Source organism: Lithobates pipiens, unplaced genomic scaffold (genome assembly GCF_037356315.1).
Source record: "Lithobates pipiens isolate NorthernLeopardFrog02 unplaced genomic scaffold, aLitPip1_a1.2 Scaffold_16, whole genome shotgun sequence".
In the NCBI taxonomy this organism is placed as follows: domain Eukaryota; kingdom Metazoa; phylum Chordata; class Amphibia; order Anura; family Ranidae; genus Lithobates; species Lithobates pipiens.
The window spans coordinates 392,994,076-393,016,528 of record NW_027507748.1 but is presented as its reverse complement, the minus strand read 5'-3'; the positions used below and the strand labels follow the sequence as shown (position 1 = coordinate 393,016,528).

Genomic DNA, 22,453 nt, shown 5'->3' with positions numbered 1-22,453 from the left:
TAAAAAAGAAAGCTCTATTTGTGGGAAGAAAAGGACGCAAATTTAGTTTTGGGTATGTGTCACTTTCCTGACACAGGAGCCAGCGATGTCACCGCTGTCCCCTTTAGTCCGGCGCATCCATCTTCTCGTGGGTCTCGCTGCTCTGCTGCTGTCATTCGGCGAAGCTGCGATGACGTCACTCCCGCGCATGCACACGGGAGCTGCCACGTGCGGCATAGCGCCGTTGACGGGTGCCGTGCTCAGTGTGCCGCTGTCTATGGCGCATGCACCATACAGCGGTGCCTGTCTTTTGGCAAATATCTACTAAACCGTGTAGGTTTAGGAGATATTTCTTGGACCTACAGGTAAGCCTTAATCTAGGCTTACCTGTAGGTCAAAGTGTGTTGTAAGGGTTTACAACCACTTTCAAGCCTGGTGCACACTAGTATTTTGTTTTTTTTGTTCAATGCAGTGGGCTAAATGGGGAAAAGTAACCTAAGAGCTCAGGATGAGCCGCTGTACGAACAATCTCCACGCTGAGCTATTGTGTTCTGACAGGGGGACGGAGAACACACTGGTCAGCACTCTCAGCCATTGGCTAAGAGTACTAATCAGGTGCCAATTGGCAGACCTTTTTCGGTCATGCCCATTCGACCAGCTTCTGTCGGTCCGGCAGCTGTAGACACGGACCGAATGTCTGCTGGTTTCTATTGAACTGGCTGATGCCGCCCAATGGTATTCTAATATTCGGCCTGTGTGTATGGCCCTTTAGGGAAACAGGGAAAAAATAAATTAAAAAACTCAGAATATATGCTCTTTAGAAATTCATTAGTTTCTTTGTTGGTGCATTCCAATAAATGTTTAATAATTTGCCAGGCAAGTCTACAATCGTATATATCGCATGTATTCATGTAAACCTACTTAATAAATATATCTGAAAAGGTATAGGTACTAAAAAAAGGTGAGAGCTTGTTTAAAACTCAGCTATAAGAATGTTTTCAAATTCTAAAATATATAAAGGCCATTTATTGTCATTCCCACGAGAATATCTTGAAATTCTTCTTTGCTTTGTATCATCCGTACTTCAATATGTCTACTTTTTATTTCTGGTATCACATAATTTGTCTTATATTCTGTACATGTAATTTATTTTAACATAAAATAACATTTTTGAACGAGAAAAAGGTGAGAGCTGGGAACACAAACAGGCAAGCCTCAAAAACACTTAGGTGTCCGTTTATGAAACTGAACAGTGGTGATCCCTAGGATCATGATTGATCTCCATCCATTAATGGTTTATGAAACCGAGATAATCGGGGGAAGACACTGAGAAGCTGTCATTGACACAAATAGCCAGTTTATGAAGGTACGATCTCTGCACTTCATTTCACTGGTGATCTGAGTCAGAATTCACCCTTCCTGATTCACCAGCTCAGACGTGGAGAATCCCGGGGGGAAGGAGGATGATTTTTTGACTTCCTCGTTCAGACCCCCCAAGACAGTAACCGTGTGTGTGTGTGTGTGTGTGTGTGTGTGTGTATGTATGTATATATATGTATATATGTATATGTATGTGTGTAGGGGGACAAATATTCTGTTAACTAGGTGGGTGGTCTCTTCCAGGAATGTTGTGTACTGAGCAGTGATAATTTATAACTGCTTAATAAACTGCTTAATAAACAGGCATCTCTGTGTTCCATTGAATTTCTGGTACTGTAATCTCGTTAAGACACTTTTGGGCTAAAAATAGCGCCTGTAAAGCGCCTGAAAAATACCTCCCCTGCAGTCCCTGTGTGAAAGCTGCACTGGCAGGATGTTTAAAAAAAAAAAAAACTGCAAGCAGCAGTTACACCGCTCCTGCCCATTGAAATTAATGGGCACTGCTGCTAAAGTGCTTTGGCGCTACACAGGCGCATTTAACCCTTTATGCGGACGAATAGCACCGCTAAAACTACGCAGCCTTAGGCCGCGTACACACGGGCGGACTGTTCGCCCAACTAAGTTCGTCAGACAATCCGACAAACAGTCCGTTCAAAATTTGCATGAACGGACTTGACCACACACGATGAGCAGACAGTCCGCTGAAAGCGTGCGCGATGACGTGAACGGCACGTACGACGGGACGAGAAATTCGACGTCCAAACACTGCAATGCAACCTTCGCCGTGTAAATCCTTTCTGAGCATGCGCCAAACTTAGTCTGTCGAACTAGCCTACACACGAGCGGACTGTCCGCTGAAACCAAGTTTGGACGGACTGTCTTACGGAAATTCCGTAAGACTTTGTTCGTCAGACTGTCCGCTGAAACAGTCCGCTGAAGCCCACACACGAGCGGGTTGTCCGCTGAAACACTGTTCAGCGGACTAAGTTGGGCGAACAGTCCGCCCGTGTGTACGCGGCCTTAGTCTCACGAGATTGCAGTATCGGGCTATTCTCCATTGTTTGGAGTATTTGTAGATCGCTTCACTCTTCCAAAGGAGAAGCGATCTACACTGCTTCATAAAATGGCATCCTGAGGAGAACGATCACTGTGAATGCAGGAAAATGGAGCTGTGAGAATTGTTTTCACTGCTTCATAAACGGACACCTTGCTTTGCTTGTGTTTTGGTCTTTGAAATAAACTGGCATTGCACATTTGCTTTTTAGTATATCTTTAACTTGACCTTTTTTATGCTACAAGGAAAGAGGTTTATGAATACACCTTTTTAAGTGATTTCCTCAAAGAAGAAGAAAGGAAATGGAACTTTACGTGAGGCATGTCATTGTGTATAGAATAATACATCTATCTGTACTGATTTAACATCTCAATCTCATACGGTCATCATATTCAAAAAATATAACCATGTAATCATAAAAGATTTACTCAGCAAATGTATATAAACATATTTAACAAAGGTAATCAATGGACATAATTCTGTTATCAGCACAAAATGAATAAAAATATAATTCATATAAAACATGTAGGTTATAGTGCATGTACAAATGGTAAACATTAATATTAATGCATAATTTGGGCAAGCATGTCTCGGCACTCCTTTTTGAAAACTCAGCGCGTTTCATGGAGTTATAGCCAATCATCAGGATTAAAATGCATGGTAAATGCTGAAAACAAGATAAATATCCATTAGTATATAACGGGGCTCGACAAACCCCGGGCGCCAGGTCGCATTTGCGACTAGAATTAGCTACCTGGGGCGGCACAGGCGGGGGGGGGGGTATCCTGTCTCCGTGCACCCCTCTGGCGTGGTGGCTTTGAGGCCTTCTGCGGTCCTATGCTTCCTTCTGAAATCCGGCGCCCTCTTGTGGTGGCCGTTGGTATGACAACCAGAAATGCTAATGGAGCTTCCCCTGCCTGTTTTCACTGCCTGCCTTTCTCCTTCCCTTTACTTAGAACCTCTAAACATTATATATATTTTTTTTATTCTAACACCCTAGAGAATAAAATGGCGGTCGTTGCAATACTGTCTGTCGCACCGTATTTGCGCAGCGGACTTACAAGCACACTTTTTTGTGAATTTTTTTTTTATTTATTTAAAAAATAAGACAACAGTAAAGTTAGCCTAATTTTTTATTTTTTATTTTATATTGTGAAAGATAATGTTACACCGAGTAAATTGATACCCAACATGTCACGCTTCAAAATTGCATCCGCTCGTGGAATGACGACAAACTTTTACCCTTTAAAATCTCCATAGGCAATGTTTAAAAAAATTCTACAGGTTGCATGTTTTGAGTTACAGAGGAGGTCTAGGGCTAGGGTGGTGTTCAAACCTCACATGCATGGTTTGAACACCGTTTTCATATGCTACTCATGTATGCGTTCGCTTCTGCACGCAAGCTTGGCGGGATGGGGCGCGTTTTAAAATGTATTTTTCTTCTTATTTATTTTAACTTTTATTTTTAATTTTTTCACTGTTCTTTTAAAAAAAAAAAATAGTCACTTTTATTCCTATTACAAGGAATATAAAAATCCCTTGTAATAGAAAAAAGCATGACAGGTCAACTCATATTTGCACTAAAATGCAATTTAAAAAAAAATTGTCATTTGGAAAAAAAAAAAAAATAAAAAAAAATGTCTCTCTAAGAGCTATGGGCAATGACTTGGAGACAGGTGGGGGGGGGGGGGGGGTCCATCTTCCCCCTCACTTGTTTCCATGTCAGGCCAGGGACAGGTCCAGATCGCCGTTACCGAACTGGCTCCTAACTTTTTTTAGCTGGCTCCTAGATTCCAAGCAAATTTGTCAAGCCCTGGTATATAATGCCCTCTGAAGAGGAAAAATGTAATGGGCAAGCTAATTTTAAGTTACTTGCGCATACAGCTCACAGGCTTTACCTAGCTTCTATGAAGTCATTGGGCGGTGGCCGTGGTTGAGGCGGATTACCCCCCCCCAAAGAAAGTAGTAAAAAGGGGACCACTGCCCTATTACATCATAGAAGCTAGGTACAGCCTGTGAGCTGCATGCATAAGTAACTTAAAATGAGCTTGCCCTTTACATTTTTCCCCTCTTCAGAGGGCATTATATACTAATGGATATTTATCTGGTTTTCAGCATTTACCGTGCATTTTACTCCTGATGATTGACTATGACACCATGAAACGTGTTGAGTTTTCAAAAAAGAGTGCTGACACGTGCTCGCCCAAATTCTGCATTTAAATATTAATGTTTACCATTTATACATGTACTATGTAAATATACCTACATGTTTTATATTTTGTATGAATTATATTTTTATTCATTCTGTGCTTATTACATCAATTATGTCCATTGATTACCTTTTACATTGTTATATTTTTTGAATATGATTGATATTGTTAAATTATTTTATTTATTTTTCTACAGTCACGGATGACCATATGGGATTGAGATGTTACATCAGTACAGATAGATGTAGTATTCTATACACAATGACATGCCTCATGTAAAGTCCCCTTTCCTTTCTTCTTCTTTGTGCAACGTATAGGGATGGCCACATATTCCTCAGTGATGTCCTCCGTTGGTGAACTCATAATTTTTTTCAAGTAATATCAGTCACAACATAAGAGCTGTGAGCAGATCTTGTGAATTGTCTGCTGCTAGTTTTATTCCAGATTCATCAGTTTTATAAATCTGTATGCTAATGTGCTCTGTTGGCTGGTAACAAGAACGTTTCTCATACTGGTTTGGATTTACAGTGCAAGCTGGAGTTGCGGGATGTTGGAGGACCGGTGGATCATGGCACAGCATTTGGCAGAATTGCATTTGCTTGCCCAAAAGATGAGGTAGGTGTTAATTGCACCCATCTGCCTATATTCTGCTTTGTAACTGACTAAACTCAATGGCCAGCATGTTGGGTTTATTATTCAAGGGACTGAAACAATGTATAGCATACATACAATACATAATTTTTTTTTTTTTCTAAGTTTAACCATTTTTGGATATTGAACATAAGAGCTGTCTTAAAAAACTTCAACAAAGTTTCTGGGCCTTATCTCCTACGTCCTACTCTTGCTCCTTTCACTTTTGTTACTGGCAATTAGGCTGGCCATACATGGTCTGAATCTGAATCTCGGCTCGTCCAACAAAAACCATCCAAGATTCAAATCGGTAATGGACAGGCTGAGTATACCAATACGATTATTGCTAGGGTCTTCTCCCGTGGTTGCAGGAAAAAAAATGAATGGCCTGCCTTACTGTTTGTCATAATGACATCTGGGGTTTGCTTTCTGTTACAGAGCAGGAGCAGCCGTGAAAATGCAGGTACCTGCATATATTGATAGGTAGCAAGTGTCATTGTCAAAATATAAGTTTATTTATTTTTATAAAAAGTAAGGAAAAAAATAAAAATTAAATCCTATTTTAACCCCATATTAACCCTAATCAGCCCTAATGTTTTTTTCACTTTTTTTTTTTTTTTTTTCCCCCATGGTATGTACCAGAAAACTCATTACAGTGTCATTTTAAACAGGACAAATGATAAAATAAATACATACTTTTCTTTTACTGTAAAACTTTTTTCTTTAACTTATTTTTTTATTTTTTTTTCCCCTTTTTTATTTTTTCTCTGTAGACTACATTTTTAAAAGTAAAATTAATTATTTCAATACAATATTGCCAAAAGGATGCCTAGTTGGTGTTTCCTCAAAAATACGTTTATTTGTTATCCTAAGTAATACAGCTGCACGATTAATCATTAAAGAATCAAGATCGTGATTCAACTCTCCTCAAAAATTTTAAAACGGCATTTCCCAATTCTAGGTAACAAGTGCACAGAGTTGTCTGCTCACTTCTGGCATAAATGTATCCCCTATTTTGTAGACTCTATAATATTTGTGCAAACCAATCAATATACACTTATTGCAAATTTTATTTTATTTTTTTCCAAAAATATGTACAAGACTACATATTGGCCGAAACTGATGAAGAAATATGTTTTTTGGATATTCTAGCAAAAGGTAAAAAAAAAATTTAAAAATTTACATCTCTGCAGAGGTATCAAATGCCAACAAAAGAAAGCTCTATTTGTGGAAAAAAAAAAACAATTTTGTTTGGGTGCGGCTTGCGCGAATTATCAGTTAAAGCGACGCAGTGCCATATCACAAAAATAGCCTGGTCATTAAGGGGGAAAATCCTTCCGGTCCTTAAGTGGTTGATGAATTAAAAACAAAAAAAAAAAAAGTAAAGTTAGCCCAATTTTTTCGTATAATGTGAAAAATGTTACACCTAGAGAATTGAGAGAATCGTGATCTTGTTCTAAGCAAAAAAATCGTAATTCTAATTTTAGCCAGAATTGTGCAGCTCTATTAAGTAATGACCGTTATCACTGAATAAACAAGCCCATAGTGGAAATGTAAAAAATGTTCTGGTCCATAAGGGGTATACAAGTGCAAGAGCTGATCTAGGTAAATTTACATCTTGGCAGCTAGCCCCATCACTATCATGTCAACTTGGTGACTGGTTTTTCTTTGTAATAACAGCTTGCAGGCATTGAGGAAATCATGAAAAAAGAGAATCATAAGATACTGACACCTCTAGTAAGCCTGGACACTCCAGGGAAAGCTACAGTCCAAGTGGTCATTTTGGCGGATCCGGTAAGTAGTGGTGTGAGAACTTTTTTTTTTTTTTTTTTTTTTTTTTTTAAATGAGAACCTGTTAAAATCTGTAAATACAGCCATATGACATGTAAGATTAAGATATGCCGATAATGGGCTTGATTTACTAAAGGCAAAGCCACTCTGCACTGCAAGTACACTTGGAAGTACAATCGCTGCAGATCTGAGGGGAAGATCTGAAATGAGTGGAAGCTTTGCTGATTTTATCATCCAATCATGTGCTGTTTTTTATTTTCCTTGCATGTCCCCCTCAGATCTACAGCGACTGCACTTCCAGGTGCACTTGCAGTGCAGAGTGGATTTGCCTTTAGTAAATATCCCCCAGTATTCATTAGCTCATGCTGATTGGCAGTACAGCTCATGCAGTGCAGGGGAACTTTCCATTGTATCATTGGACCTGAGGTTTTTTTTTTTTTTTTTTCCTGGTTCAAACGTACTGAGGAGGAGCAACCACACCATAAATGCAAATCTTTGTTTCTGCAACCGGCCTTAATCGGTACAAACCTTTTACTTTTTCCCCAATATTATTTATTTATTTATTTTTAAGCTTTGTGATTTCTATATCTACAGAGGATAGCCAGAAGACCTGGTAGCACACTTCATGAATTTTTTGATTGCTTAAATAATTGGCAGCATATTCCAGGTTTATTTAGCCTCGTCTCAGTCTACGATTGAACCGTGGATTGCAACATCCTCCAATGCATAAATAAGAAGATGACCTTTATGTTGGCATGTAAACAAACCACTAGTGCTAGCTGAGCAAAAAACTTTTTTTACAGCGCAAAAGTAGATCGTTGTTGACATAATTATACAAAGGATTCTTTATTATAAGATATATATAGTACTGTGCAAAATTTTGGGGCACTTGTAAAAAAAAAAAAAAAAAAATCTTTAAAGATGCTTTAAATGTATTTTAATTATCAATTAAAGTGGTTGTAAACCCTTACAACACACTTTGACCTACAGGTAAGCCTAGATTAAGGCTTACCCGTGAGTAAGGAGATATTTGCCAAAAGACAGGCACAGCTGTCTATGGTGCATGCGCCGTAGACAGCGGCGCGCAGGTGCACGTGAGTGGCGGCTCCCGTGCACATGCGCGGGGGTGACGTCATCGCGGCTTCACCAAATGACAGCGCCGGAGCAGTGAGACCCACCGAGAAGATGGATGCGCCGGACTACAGGGGACAGCGGTGACTTCGCTGGCTCCTGTGTCAGGTAAGTGACACATAATGGACTACTATGTGATGCATAGTAGTCCATTATGCTTTACCTTTGCAGGGAATGAAAGAGGAAGTAAACCCATCAGGGTTTACTTCCTCTTTAACAACTTACAACATGCATAATCAAAAAAACAAAAAAAACAAAAAAAAAGATTTGGTGTCTACCCTTTTATTTTTTTATTTTTTCCAAATATTTTATTTTAGCCACAAAAGGCGGGTACAGGACACGCATATCTTACATATTGTACATTCGGGTGAGTGCGTTATACCCGTATTATTATAACAACCGAGGAGTAAACCTCAGCAACCACTTCCTGAGTCGCCTTTAACCATTTTCCATTTTCTAAATTGTGAAATAGATAGCAAGAAAGAGAAGATGGCTAAGATTAGGTATAGAGATTAAAAAAGGAGAGGTGGGAGGAGGGAGAAGGGGGTCCTGGGTAGCCAATGGGTAAATAGACAGCTAGTGTCCCTTTATTATATTTAAGTATGTCTATCTAAATTAAGTAGGGTCAAACCTAGGGATGTTACTTTTGTACTTATAAAACACTATCCTCATCTAGTGTCAATATCACATGGCAGAACATTTGGTAATATTAGTCACATCAGGCATCAAACAATACAATAACCATTTCTAAGTCGCATAGAGGGGGAGAAAGTATATCGCTACCGTGATGTATATGTTAATTAAGACATTATTAGGAGAAAAGTCACACCGTATACAATAAAAGCTTTCATTAAACCATGAGGCTAAGTGTGCCATTTTCTTAGGTCACAGACGGGGCGGTGTACAGCATTGCCGGCTCGAGGTGGCAGTGTATGCTGATTTTTAGCAGCCTGCAGCTCACTGGTATGGCAGAAACTGTGAATGTTTGAGCCGAAGACTGTCCAGTACTGTTTCTATACTGAGTTGGAGGCTTTACGGGGAGTCATTCACATCTGTGTGTAGTCTTCTGCGAGTGTCTATGCAGTTACACTCTTGATCGTCATATATTTTCACGGATTGTGGTTCAGTAGTAAAGTGTAGCTCAAGCAGTTAAGGCTCTAAGGCCTTCTCAGCTCATAAAATTCCTGACTGTTCTCATCTGGTGCTGTACCTGTCCTGGATGGCATCTGCTGTTCATTTATGCATCTTATGTCCCAGGGGAGAATCTGCCTCTCCGGGACTGTGTATAGAGAAGGGGGCCAACCCGACAGTGTTTCAGGTAAGCTGCTTCTGTATTACCTCTGGGTTTAGCTTTTGTCCGTGGGGGTAGGCGTCACACGTGGTGGGCCCCCCGACCTGCCATCCAAAGCGGGTGTGAGTGGGGGGGGGGGGGGGGAGGCGTCACAAAAAAAAACACAGTAAGGGATTACCTGTACTGGTCTCTTCAAATAGTAGTAGAGAGATGGTTCATGTCCGCAATGTAAAGAGCAAGGCCCGGGTGTCTTCACTCAGGATCCCTAGAAGGGTGTCCCCACCTCCCAGCTTCCTGTAGTGTTCAGGATTCCCGGTGGGGGGGGGCTCTGGAGTGATGTCTTGAACGCTGTGGTCTAGGTTGGGCAGATTGTCATGACGTTGATACTTGTCCCGCTCGTCTTGCTGTTTTGGGGTAAAAACATCAGTCAATTTTGTACCGGGACCGGTTCTGCTCCCATAAACTGAAAGAGAGCAGACAGGTCACTCGCTGTATGTAGGGTAAAGGAGTTATGGCCTTTGCAGAATGTGGCCAAGAGGAGGAATCCCCATCTGTATGTAACGTTTGATTGGCGTGCAAGCTCCAGTACTGGGCGCAACATAGCGCGGCGTTGCAGTGTGGCTCTTGATAAATCCAGAAGGATCTTGATAGAGGCTCCATAAAACAGCTATGCAAGGGGCCTTCGATCCCCTGCATAGCTGGACACTGGGACAGGTAAGTGTTTGATTATTAAGTCAGCAGCTGCAGTATTTGTACCTGCTGACTTTTTAATTATTATTATTTTATTTTTTTTGCTTTAGTGGAAAATCTGCTTTAAGCTGAGAATCGTGAGAATGTATTTTTATTCTAAGCAAAAGAAATCCTGATTCTCATATTTTTTTTCCCACAGAATCCTGTGTGTGTGTGTGTGTGTGTGTGTGTGTGTGTGTGTGTGTGTGTGTGTGTAATATAAATATATTTACAGTATTCTTTTCATGTGACAACACTGAACAAATAACACTTTGCTACAATGTAATGTAGTAATTGTACATCTTGTATAACAGTGTAAATTTGCTGTCCCCTCAAAATAACTCAACACACGGCCATTAATGTCTAAATCGCTGGCAACTAAAGTGAGTACACCCCTAAGTGGAAAAAAAAAGCAAACGAAAAACTCCAACTTTTTTAATACAAACATTGCTAAAAGTGCATTAGCTTCGTGAGAAGCTTTACTGAGAATAATCCTCATGCTGTCTTCCCCTCGTAGCACTTTCTCTACCATATATCTAATGTTTGGATCTAATCACATAATGTTTCAATTCTGTTGTATGATGATCCCCAGCCAGGAATCTGATAACAAAATTCAACAATAGGACCTACGAATCTGCAATAAGTCTTTCTGTGGTTGCATGTGCTGCCTTGATCTCAGATATTCTGGGCAAATAAATATGATATCCTTTCCTACTTAATAAAAATAATGCCCAAGCTCTAACGACGGACAGACCATAAAACCACAGTTGAATTTGATTTGTTGACATATAAGCTGCGCTCTGCACTCAGATTAATTTTCTCAGCTTTGTAGAGAAATAAGGCAGGAGTCTTTGTAGCACTCATTTTCTAGAAGTCGTTAAAGAAAATGCATATAAAGGAGGCTGCCATTGTTGACCTCTCTCTCTCAGAAAATGCAAGCAGCCTGGTTGTCATGCTGCTCCAAAAGCTTCATTAATTTAGCATTCACTGACCTAAAAAAAAGTATGCCGATCAGCCATACTTTGTGTTTACTCTGACTTTTTAATCCAGGCAACTAGCATTTTTAAAGCAGGTCAGCAATGACGGCCCCTGTATTTTCCTCCAGTACAGGTTCCCTTTAAAAAGGAAGACCATTTAAATTAATTCTGTGGATGAACTGCTCTGATTTCCCAGAACCAGTTTTCAAATTCTGTGCATATTCTGGATCTTTGCCATATATATTTTTCTGTTAAATCAGTTTAGTGTTTTTTTTTTTTTCCAGGCCAGGAAGTATTCCTTTTTTTTATTGGATTACATAACAAAGTCCCCATGTCTCAGATCATAAGGAAAGCAAAATGATTCTTCCTCTTTAATCACGCAGTAAACATTTTATAGCCAGATGCTGAATATGAGTCGTATTATACAAATAAGCTCAGGGACGGTGTTCTTTGTACAAGCCCTCCAGAAAATTGTTTCCATCTTTCCACTTCTAATGGCTTTGGCTTTTTATTCTCCATTTTCATCAATTGAAACTGATAAGAGCTCATTACTGCAGAATAAACCACAGCAAACATATCTGGATTTAAGTAGGAGAAATGCCATAACCTACGTTCTCTTTGTTTATTACTTAGTAATCTCATAAAGCTCTACTTTACTAAGGAGTTTAGAAGAATATATTTCATGTTGGAGAATGAAAAATGTGAACTGTTTTCTACCTTTTTGTGTAATAACTTTCATGTGGTGAAGCTGTTGCGCTTAAAAAAAAAAAAGACGAAAGTGGTTGTTTGAAGACTATTGGCTAGTGTGAACAGAAGTGCACCCGAAGTATTATGGTTCCGGAATAAATCTAGTACCGACATATTCCATACATATCGTTCCAGTCGGGGATGACAGTATAGTGTCCCTACCACACTCCTATACACACTAGGGACAATGATTGGGTGGAAAGCCAATTAGGCTGCCACTTGTTTTTTGGATTATGGGAACAAATCCAAGCATACAGGAAAGCAGATAATGTCCTGGGTGGGAATAGAGCATGTTAACCACCTAGCTGCCATGTGGCGCTTAACATAATCCGTAAGTTCTATTTTGCAGGTAACTTCAAACTGTCCTCCAAATCCTGCTTTTACAGGGAAAGTGTAACCAAAACATTTTTGAGGTTTTGGAAAGTGTAGGGAAGGATTAGAAATGTTGTCAAGGTTTTTTAATTGCGGTCTATGGGCTAGGCTTGGTCGAGTTGTCCTATTTGTTCTAGTGACCGTTGTCACCAAGATGGAAAGTAATGAGGAATCGCACATTTTACACCTGTCACCAGAACAAGGGGTGAGGGGAAATCTTCCAATGGTGAAACCTGTTGCATTAAAACTGTTTAACCGCTTCAGTACCGGGCACTTTTACCCCTTTCCTGCCCAGGCCAATTTTCAGCTTTTAACACTCTTGCAGTTTGACAATTGAGCAGTCATGCAACCTGTGTGAAAGTGTTTTTTTTAATTTTTTTTTTGTTTGTTTGTTTTGTTTTTCTTTGTTTCTGCTACAAAACTTTGAAAATAATCTTTCTTCATAAATTTAGGCCAAAATTAATGTCAGTAATAATAATCAGTATTATTTAGTCTGTAGGAAAGCTGGAGTCCACAAACTATGGTGTGTGAGTGTGTCTATAGAGAACTATATATGATCTCTGAAAATTAATCAGTCCTGAGGGCCTGTCTCTTTTTTATTTATTTATTGAGGCCCGAACTTGCCAGGGCAGTTAAAATACCCCCCCCCCCCACCAGATTACCCCTTTTTGGAAAGTAGACTATCCAAGGTATTAAGTAAGAGGCATGGCGAGTTTTTTGGAAGTTTTTAATTTTTTGGCACAATTTAATTTTACTGGTATAAGCAACCATTTTTACTGAGTAAAATTGATTAATTCAGTGTGTTTTGTTGTGGTTAGCTGTGGTTGGCCACAGCTAATCACATGGTACATATCACCTGGCCTTGTCTGTCTGTACCATGTGATGACTGTGACAGCTAGCAACACAGTTGTACACCATGGATGGCATGAAAGGAAGCCATCCATTGTTTACAATTATCATGTGATCTGCTGTGATTGGTCATAGCGATCACATGGCATCGGCAGCGTGCCGGTACACTAATCCAGTCATCAGCTGACAGATCGCACGACCCCGTGCCTGGCCGTCATTTTTACTCTAGTCTGGTCACAAACTGGTTAAAAGGGAGGTTTTGGCTGCACAAATGTTAAACAAACCTTTTCATAGATAATTTGAGAAGTCCGGTATTTTCAATAGGGATCTGTTACTTTTCTCCAGTCTTAGCAGCATTTCCAAAAAATAAGTCTGATGTTGTGCAGCTCTTCCTTTACTAACAAGACTGCAGGACCTCCATCAGGATATAGTGATATATGGGGATTTTCTTCATTTTTATTTTTATTTTTTTATCACACATGATTAACCACTTCAGTTCCGGACCAATAAATACCTTAAGGACCAGAGGTCTTTTTGCAATTTCGCACTGCGCTGCTTTAACTGGTAATTGCGCGGTCATGCAATATTGCACCCAAACGAAATTTGCGTCCTTTTCTTCCCACAAATAGAGCTTTCTTTTGATGGTATTTGATTGCCTCTGCGATTTTTTTTTTTTGCGATATAAATGGAAAAAGAGCGAAAATTTTGAAAAAAAAAAGATATTTTCTTCTTTTTGTTATAAGAAAAATCGAATAAACTAAATTTTAGTCATACATTGAGGGCAAAATTTATTCAGCCACATGTCTTTAGTAAAAAAAATGTCAATAAGCATATATTTTTTGGTTTGCGCAAAAGTTATAGCGTCTACAAACTAGAGTACATTTTCTGGAATTTACACAGCTTTTAATTTATGACTGCCGATCTCATTTCTTGAGGTGCTAAAATGGCAGGGCAGTACAAATCCCCCCCAAATGACCCCATTTTGGAAAGTAGACACCCCAAGGAAATTTGCTGATGGGTATGTTGAGCCCATTGAATATTTATTTTTTTTGTCCTAAGGGATTGAATAATGACAAAAAAAAAAAAAAATTTTACAAAAAGTTGTCACTAAATGATATATTGCTCACACATGCCATGGTTATATGTGGAATTGCACCCCAAAATATATTCCGCTACTTCTCCCGAGTATGGGGATACCACATGTGTGGGACTTTTTGGGAGTCTAGTCGCGCACGGCACCCCGAAAACCAATCACCACCTTCAAGATTTCTAAGGGTGCAAATTTTTGATTTAACTCCTCACTACCTATCACAGTTTCGAAGGCCATAAAATGCCAAAATAGCACAAAACCCCCCAAAATGACCCCATTTTGGAAAGTAGACACCCCAAGCTATTTACTGAGAGGCATGTTGAGTCCATGGAATATTTTATATTTTGCCACAAGTTGCGGGAATATTACAAACTTTTTTTTTTTGCACCAAGTTGTCACTAAATGATATATTGCTCACACATGCTATGGGCAGAAGTCAAATGACACCCCAAAATAAATTCTGCTGCTTCTCCCGAGTACGGGGATACCACATGTGGGGGACTTTTTGGGAGCCTAGCCACGTACGGGACCCCGAAAACCAAGCACTGCCTTCCGGATTTGAATATAAAATGCTACCAAAAAACCTGTTAGCGATGGCAGGGATCAGGCCTGACTCTGCGATCGCTGCAGTTATGTGTTTAGTGTTTTGTAAGTGACAGTGATCGATCGATACTGCACTTGGGTGGGCTGGGCAGAGGGGCAAAACGCAGGTGCCAGCAGGTATTTGGGCTGATCCCGCTAACAATGCGTTTTTTTTTGGAACCCTAAACTGCTGGGGACGCTAGTATAGATCTGATCAGATCAGATATTGATCTGTTCAGATTCTATACCACTACGGGAGGTGTATGCTTTGCGTGTGGGTGTTAGCGGTACTGGCACTAACCTAGCGCTGCCTGGGGCGACGCAGACCCTGACCCTAAAACCTAATTGATATCACCCGCCGGGTGATCAGGGGGTTAAACCTTTATTGGGTAATAAATAGTGGGTGCCCTGATGCTATAAAAAACAAACTAACCAGAGTCACCCGTAACACTTATACGGTGATCAGTGGTGAAAGGGTTAACTAGGAGCAATCAGGGGGTTCAAATTTTTATTAGGTAGTATATGGGGGTCCCTGGCGCTATATAAAAACCTGACGGGGAACCTAAATAACTAACTGGCTAACCAGCGTCACCAGTGACACTTATACTGTGATCGCTGGTGAAAGGGTTAACTAGCAGCAATCAGGGGGTTAAAACCATTATTGGGTAGTATATCGGGGTACCTAGCGCTATAAAAACCTGGCGGTGAACCTAAAAAAATAACTAGCTACCTAGCGACACTAGCGACACTGATGCAGCGTTCAGAAAAATTATCGCTTAGTGACACTGGCAAAAGGGGGTGAAAGGGTTAACTAGCGGAAATCAGGGGGTTAAAACCATTATTGGGTAGTATATCGGGGTACCTAGCGCTATAAAAACCTGGCGGTGAACCTAAAAAAATAACTAGCTACCTAGCGACTGTAGCGACACTAATGCAGCGATCAGAAAAACGATCGCTTAGTGACACTGGCAAAAGGGGGTGAAAGGGTTAACTAGCGGCAATCAGGGGGTTAAACCCATTATTGGGTAGTATATCGGGGTACCTAGCGATATAAAAACCTGGCGGTGAACCTAAAAAAATAACTAGCTACCTAGCGACACATGCAGCGATCAGAAAAATGATCGCTTAGTGACACTGGCAAAAGGGGGTGAAAGGGTTAACTCTAGGGGCAATCAGGGGGTTAAATCTTTATTGGGGGGTGATAGGGGGCTACCCTGGACCTAACACTAACTGTCCTGACAGTTTTTACTGTCACAACTGACACTGAATGCATTGATCAGTAAAGAAATGATCAATGCAATCAGTGACACTGTGACTGGGGGGGGAGGGGGGGCGGGGGGGATCGGGGGGGGTTTGTGTGCCTGTGTGTACCTACATGTCAGTGTAGTGTTGGTGCACACTTACTTTTACTCTTCTCCTCGTAGTCCGGTCAAAAAGACCGCCCCGAGGAGAATGACATCACTTCCTCCTTCCTGTGTAAACAATACACAGGGGAGGAAGCTTCTCATTGGCCAGGAGCGATCCAGAAGGGGTGGCCGAAAACCAACGGCCATCCCCTCATCACGGAGCGCTCCTGGACCGAATCGGACCGCCGTAACCAGCGGGAGGGGGTCCGATCGGACCCCCCACCCGCTGGAAGGCAATCACGTAGATGTACGTGATTGTGCCTGCCTGTGCCTTTGTGCTGACGTACATTGGCAATACGGCGGTCCTCAAGTGGTTAATACAACTGTCACTGAAAATGCACAATCTTTAAAATTGAATTCAGTTGAAAAAAAAAGTGTAAATCTTGTGTAAACATTTGTAAATAGTACAGAGAGTGCATGTACAAGCTACAAGTTTTTCCACTTTTCCAGGTCACAAAACAGGCTTCCCTAATGGATGTTTTACCCTCTCCCCTCCCTGTGAAATTTCAAAAAACCTTTTAGATTTCCTATTACTTTCTGTACCAGAGACATTGGTCACAAGAACCAGTAGTGTTGGTAAATCTTTCCTGCAGAAGTACAACAGGAACCTGACAAAAGCCCCTAACCCTTCGTATCAAAATGTTAAAAGTTTGAGCTTTAGATACATTTTAAGGTAACACTAAAGTTTGTGTTTATTATTTTAATTGAAAAAAAAAAAAATACACGTGTTATACTTGCCCAAAACCATCTCACAACATGGCCTGAACCTCTTCTTCTAGGGTGCCCCACCGGCAATCTTGGTTCCTCCTCTTCATGTGCCTCTATAGCAAGCCGCTTGCTATGGTGGCATACAGTGTGTACTCGCTCCTGAGGTTTTTGTGGAAAAAAACATGTAATTTTTTGAAGTCTTGGGCATGCGCAGATGTTAAAACCAGTCTATTCTAGGTCTTTAGGAGATAGAGTTTCTCAGAATAAGATTAGCCAGTAAAAACATTGCTATTTTGCACACTTGCTAGCATATTTTGTCTTGACCGGGGTTCTCTTAAGTTTTTCTAAAATTAATGTAACTGAAAAAAATGTACCAATTACTTTTATATTTTTTTTATCATTTATTTTTCAGGATGGTCATGAGATTTGCTTTGTTGGAGATGAAGCATTCCGTGAACTTTCCCAGACTGACCCAAAGGGAGATCAACTTCTGAATGATGTATGTAATTTTCCACATCTCAGTTTTTTAAATAACAAAGCTTGGCAATTTTAGCAACATTTTGTGTTTTTCAAAAAAATCATAAAAAAAATGTAAAAATATTACTTTGGAGGAGAGGGAGCTACTTGCCCCATCCCATAAAGGGAAAAGGCACTGCATGACCGATATTGTGATAAAGAGTCATGCTGATCCGGTAAGTAGTTTGTGTTAAAGGTGGTGGCAAATGAGTGATTTGTCTTCACAGAAGAGTCTGATTGGAATACAAGTAGAAGAACAGAGCACTATATGATGGACCCCTAATGACTATTAATAGGTGCACAATATATTGGATGCATATTTTGATTTATATATGTGTTTGTGAGCGCTCCTGCTGCCTGCACCCCTGATCTATTTAAAGAGAACTTGTTGCCGGAAAAATCTTCTGAATCTGACTCGGCCTTTCTCAACCTTTTTTGACGTGAAGCTTGAGCAAAATCCTGTTGCTAGAACTGCTCAGGTAACATGTTGGGTGAAGAATCAATATGCACCTTGTCCCTTTAACTACAACTTGTTGCAGTACAGTGTGACAAAACAAAAATTGTATGCTAGCCATTTTATTGTAATTTAGTGGGTAATTTCAGTGTTCACATGTTTTATAAGTTCATAAGAGGATTATTCACATTCCCATGGGGAAATTCTGTTCAGAAAATCCTCATTTGACACAGTCTTATTGAATTTCTAATGTTTCCTTTTATAAATTAATTCTTTTCATAAAATTGAATTATGTGTATATCCGTACAGCTTTCATAGATTCCAACAGTAGCAAGAGTAGTCACAAGATCAATTGTGTAGCTGCATAGCGGTTAACCAGTAGACGTCGACTAGACATGGATATTAAATTCGAGCAGTCAAACGATCAGCCTCACGCCTTGCACTTATTTTCCATGCAAATGATTGATTATAATAATCATATCCTTTATACATATAGCTTGATATTGGCTTTCCTTTGTAGGAACAGCTTGAGCTGTAAGGCTGGATTCACACTTGTACGACAAACGCTCCGACATTGGGAGCTAATGTCGCATAACGTGTGAAAATCAATATTTCCCTATGAGAGACATCTTAAAGGGGTTGTAATTCTTCTTTCTTCTTCCACGTTGGAGAAACACTTTCCTTGGTGGACACCCGTGCGGGCGAACTCCGCATTATTGGTTTGATTGAGAGCAGCAGCGGGAGCCAATAGCTTTGCTGCTATCAATCTATCCAATCGGGACATGAGATACCAGCTAGAGCTCGTTCAGGTAAGTAAAACTGGACGGGGGGAGGGGGCTGCAGAAGGTTTTTCACCTTAATGCATAGAATGCGTTAACGTGAAAAACCATGAGAGTTTACAACCCCTTTAACTGGTCCAAAACAAGTCGGTCTGACTTTGAAAATTCTGCCTGCACTACTTTGGTCCGATTTTGATCCTACTTCAGCCCATTGAATATCACTGAAGTTGGATCAAAGTCGGATTGTGGTCTTATTATATGACTTTTGCATGACTTGTGCTCTGGTGTTCTTGAAGTGGAACATGGATTTTAAGGGGAACCCCCACATCAAAAAACCAGAGTGGGGTCCCCACCAAAATCCATACCAAACCCTTATCTGAGCAAGCAGCCCGGCAGGTCGGGAATGGGGGTGGGGACAAGCGAGCATACCAGGCCGCATGCCCTCAACATGGGGGGGTGGGTGCTTTGGGGTGAATGGCCCTGTGCCCCCCACCCCAAAGAATCTTGTCCCCATGTTGATGAGGGCCTCTTCCCGACAACCCTGGCCGTTGGTTGTCTGGGTCTACGTGCAGGGGGGGCTTATTCGAATCTGGAAGCCCCCTTTAACAAGGGGACCCCAGATCTTGGCCCCCACCCTCTGTGAATGAGTATGGGGTACATTGTTCCCCTACCCATTTGCCTAAAAAAATAAAATAAAAATAAATACATAAAAAATGTCAAAAATAACACACAGTACACAGGTTTTTAACGTAATTTATTAAGACCAGTGTCACTTCCGATTAATTTTTTTTTTTTTCTCCCCTCTCCGGCTCTTCTCCGCTGATGTCTTCTAGCCCTCTCCACTTCTTCTGCCTCTGTCCGCTGTCTTCTGCCTCTTCTGGGTCTTCTCCCTCTCCCGATTTTTGACTGGACGCTCTCTCCCACTCTAATTCTGGGTGCACGGTGGGCCACTAATTAGTGTACCCCATACTCATTCACATAGGGTGGGGGGCTGCGATCTGGGGTCTGCCTTGTTAAAGGGGGCTTCCAAGTTCCAACAGGCCCCCCCCCCACTCGCCCGCAGAACCCGACAACCTACGGTTGTCAGGGAAGAGGCTCTTGTCCTCATCAGCATGGGGACAAGGTGCTTTGGGGTGGGGGGCGCAGGGCTCCCCCTTCTCCAAAGCACCCACCCCCCATGTTGAGGGCATGTGTCCTGGTAAAGTTCAGGAGGGGGGGTGGGGGGGCGCTCCACCCCCCTTTCCTGAGCTGCATGGCTGCGTGCTCAGATAATGGTCTGGTATGGATTCGGGGAGGGGCTCCACGCTGGTTTTTCGGTGTGGGGGTTCACCTTAAAATTCATGGCAGATGAAAGGGCCTGGTATGCTCTTGGAGGGTGAACTCGTGCCATATAATTTTTTATTTGATGTGGAGTTCCCCCTAAAGATTCATACAAGACAAAGTACCTGCATTGTCGGGATCAAAGTAGGATCCCCATTCATTGACGTTGGACAGCTGCTGGACTTCAAGTTGCAGGGCAAAGTCGCATTCACAGTCATACAACTATCCTGTCGTTCCACTGTGAACCCAGCCTAAAACCTTTATTTAGGTGTTACTACATTGGACTGTAAAAGTGATTTTTTTATTTATTTATTTATTTATCTTTTACCAAAGTAAGGCTGGCCATAGACTGAGCGAGTTCTTTCATTGCAGGAAATAAATTCACTTGATTCCCCATCAATGACAATAATAGCCGCTAGCAATAACATCAGCTATAATAATTGCATGTAAAATTCAGCAGGCTGGTTGTACCCAAGTTGATCGATCGACCAACTTGGGTACCCTCAGCCTGCCCATACAAGGTTTGAATCTCGACCGCTCCCTGCTTAACCAGCCGATATTCGAACCATCTATGGCCACCCTAACTTCCTCACTGTTTTCTATACCAGTCTAATATGGGGAGTGCTGACTCGCTTAATGATGCCTTAAATTTCTTGGGACTCCTTTGTACACATTCTCAATACTATAAATGGAATAAATAACATGAGACTTCCTTTCATTGCACAATACTCAGAGGGCAGTATACATAACTAATTTGTATGTATATTTACAGGCCATGGCTGCAGACAAGAGTGAAGAATGGTTTGCAAAGCACAAAAAACAGAAACCATCCGCATAGATAAAACTGACATGCCTATGTGTCTCATAGAAATTCCTATGCTGTACATGTTCATGATTGCTTTCAAAATAAAATCGGAGACCTAATTAAGTTTGTCAAATACTGTCATTGTGTCTTATTTCTGCTCTGCTATGTTCTACTACATGCCTTCTAATTGATCTGCAGATATTGTTAGTGTAATAAATATCTTGTCCTAGATTGCTATGAACATTGTCTTTTTTTTTTTTTTTTTTTTTACTAGAGTATATGCCTATAACCTCATGTACCAATAGTATGGGTGGTGGGTAGGTAATTTGATTCTCTGATTTCAACAGTAGTGAAGGTTGACAGCTCTGGAGCCAGCACATTCAAATACAATGCCACGATGGCAGCTCTGATATTTCTGGTTATTCCCCTTGTAACTTTGTTGTGTACAGTATGTGAAGTTGATTTGTGTACTACCCAGGTCCCTAATTCTCTCCCTATCTGTAAGATCTGACTGCAAGTTGCCAGCTAGGATATAAATTAGGAAACCATACTGCCTTTAGAGTGGATTCACACCAGTGCTGCTGTTTGGCCACAGCCCATTTGTATATGTGGTTTACCCAGGGGTTTAAAATATGGCACAACAATGACATTATCAAGAACTGGACGTCCCTCTGAAAAGATGAGAAGAAAACTGGTCAGGAAAGCTGCCAAGAGGCCTAAAGCAACAATAAAGCAGCTGCAGGAATATCTGGCAAGTACTGGTCATAAGGTACATGCGACAACAATCTCCCGTATTTTTCATGTCTGGGCTATGGGGTAGAGAGACAAGACCGAATCCTTTTCTTACCAAGAAAAATACCCAAGCCCGATTTTATTTATTTATTTATTTTATTTTTTTTATTTTTTTTTGCAATGGGAAAATGTGTTTATGGTCTGATGAAACAAAGATTGAACTTTTTGGCCATAATTCCAAAAGATACGTTTGGCGCAAAAACAACACTGCACATCACTAAAAAAAACACCATACCCACAGTGAAGCATGGTGGTGGCAGCATCATGCTTTGGGGCTGATTTTCTTCAGCTGGAACAAGGGCCTTAGTCAAGGTAGAGGGAATCATGAACAGTTCCAAATACTAGTCGATATTGGCACAAAACCTTCAGGCTTCTGCTAGAAAGCTGAACATGAAGAGGAACTTCATCTTTCAGCATGACAACGACCCAAAGCATACATCGAAATCAACAAAGGAATGGCTTCACCGGAAGAAGATTAAAGTTTTGGAATGGCCCAGCCAGAGCCCAGACCTCAATCGCTTTTGAAAATCTGTGGGGTGATCTGAAGAGGGCTGTGCACAGGAGATGCCCTCGCAATCTGACAGATTTGTAGTGTTTTTGCAAAGAAGAGTGGGCAAACGTTGCCAAAACAAGATGTACCATGCTGTGATGGACTCCTACCCAAAAACACTGAGTGCTGTAATAAAATAAAAATGGTGCTTCAACAAAGATATTGGGTTAAGGGTGTGCACACTTATGCACCCATATTTTTTTACATCACAGAAACCTGACATTTTAACATTGGTGTGTTGTAGACTTTTTTTTTTTTTTATATATATATATATATATATATATATGTATGTGTGAGAGAGAATATTACCA

General features: G+C 40.8%; 1 protein-coding gene across 2 annotated transcripts in view; it reads left to right on the top strand.

The window, feature by feature from the left end:
• GLOD4 (glyoxalase domain containing 4) overlaps window positions 1–20,933 on the top strand; it is a 46,948-nt gene extending 26,015 nt beyond the window's left edge. For both annotated transcript variants that reach the window (XM_077482297.1, XM_077482296.1), the window contains exons 6-9: window positions 5,152–5,238; window positions 6,934–7,047; window positions 17,339–17,425; window positions 20,768–20,933. In XM_077482297.1, the coding sequence (XP_077338423.1) occupies window positions 5,152–5,238; window positions 6,934–7,047; window positions 17,339–17,425; window positions 20,768–20,833 (354 nt within the window). In that variant the 3' untranslated portion in view covers window positions 20,834–20,933. The remainder of the gene's footprint in view (window positions 1–5,151; window positions 5,239–6,933; window positions 7,048–17,338; window positions 17,426–20,767) is intronic.
• The last annotated feature ends 1,520 nt before the right edge of the window (window positions 20,934–22,453 follow it).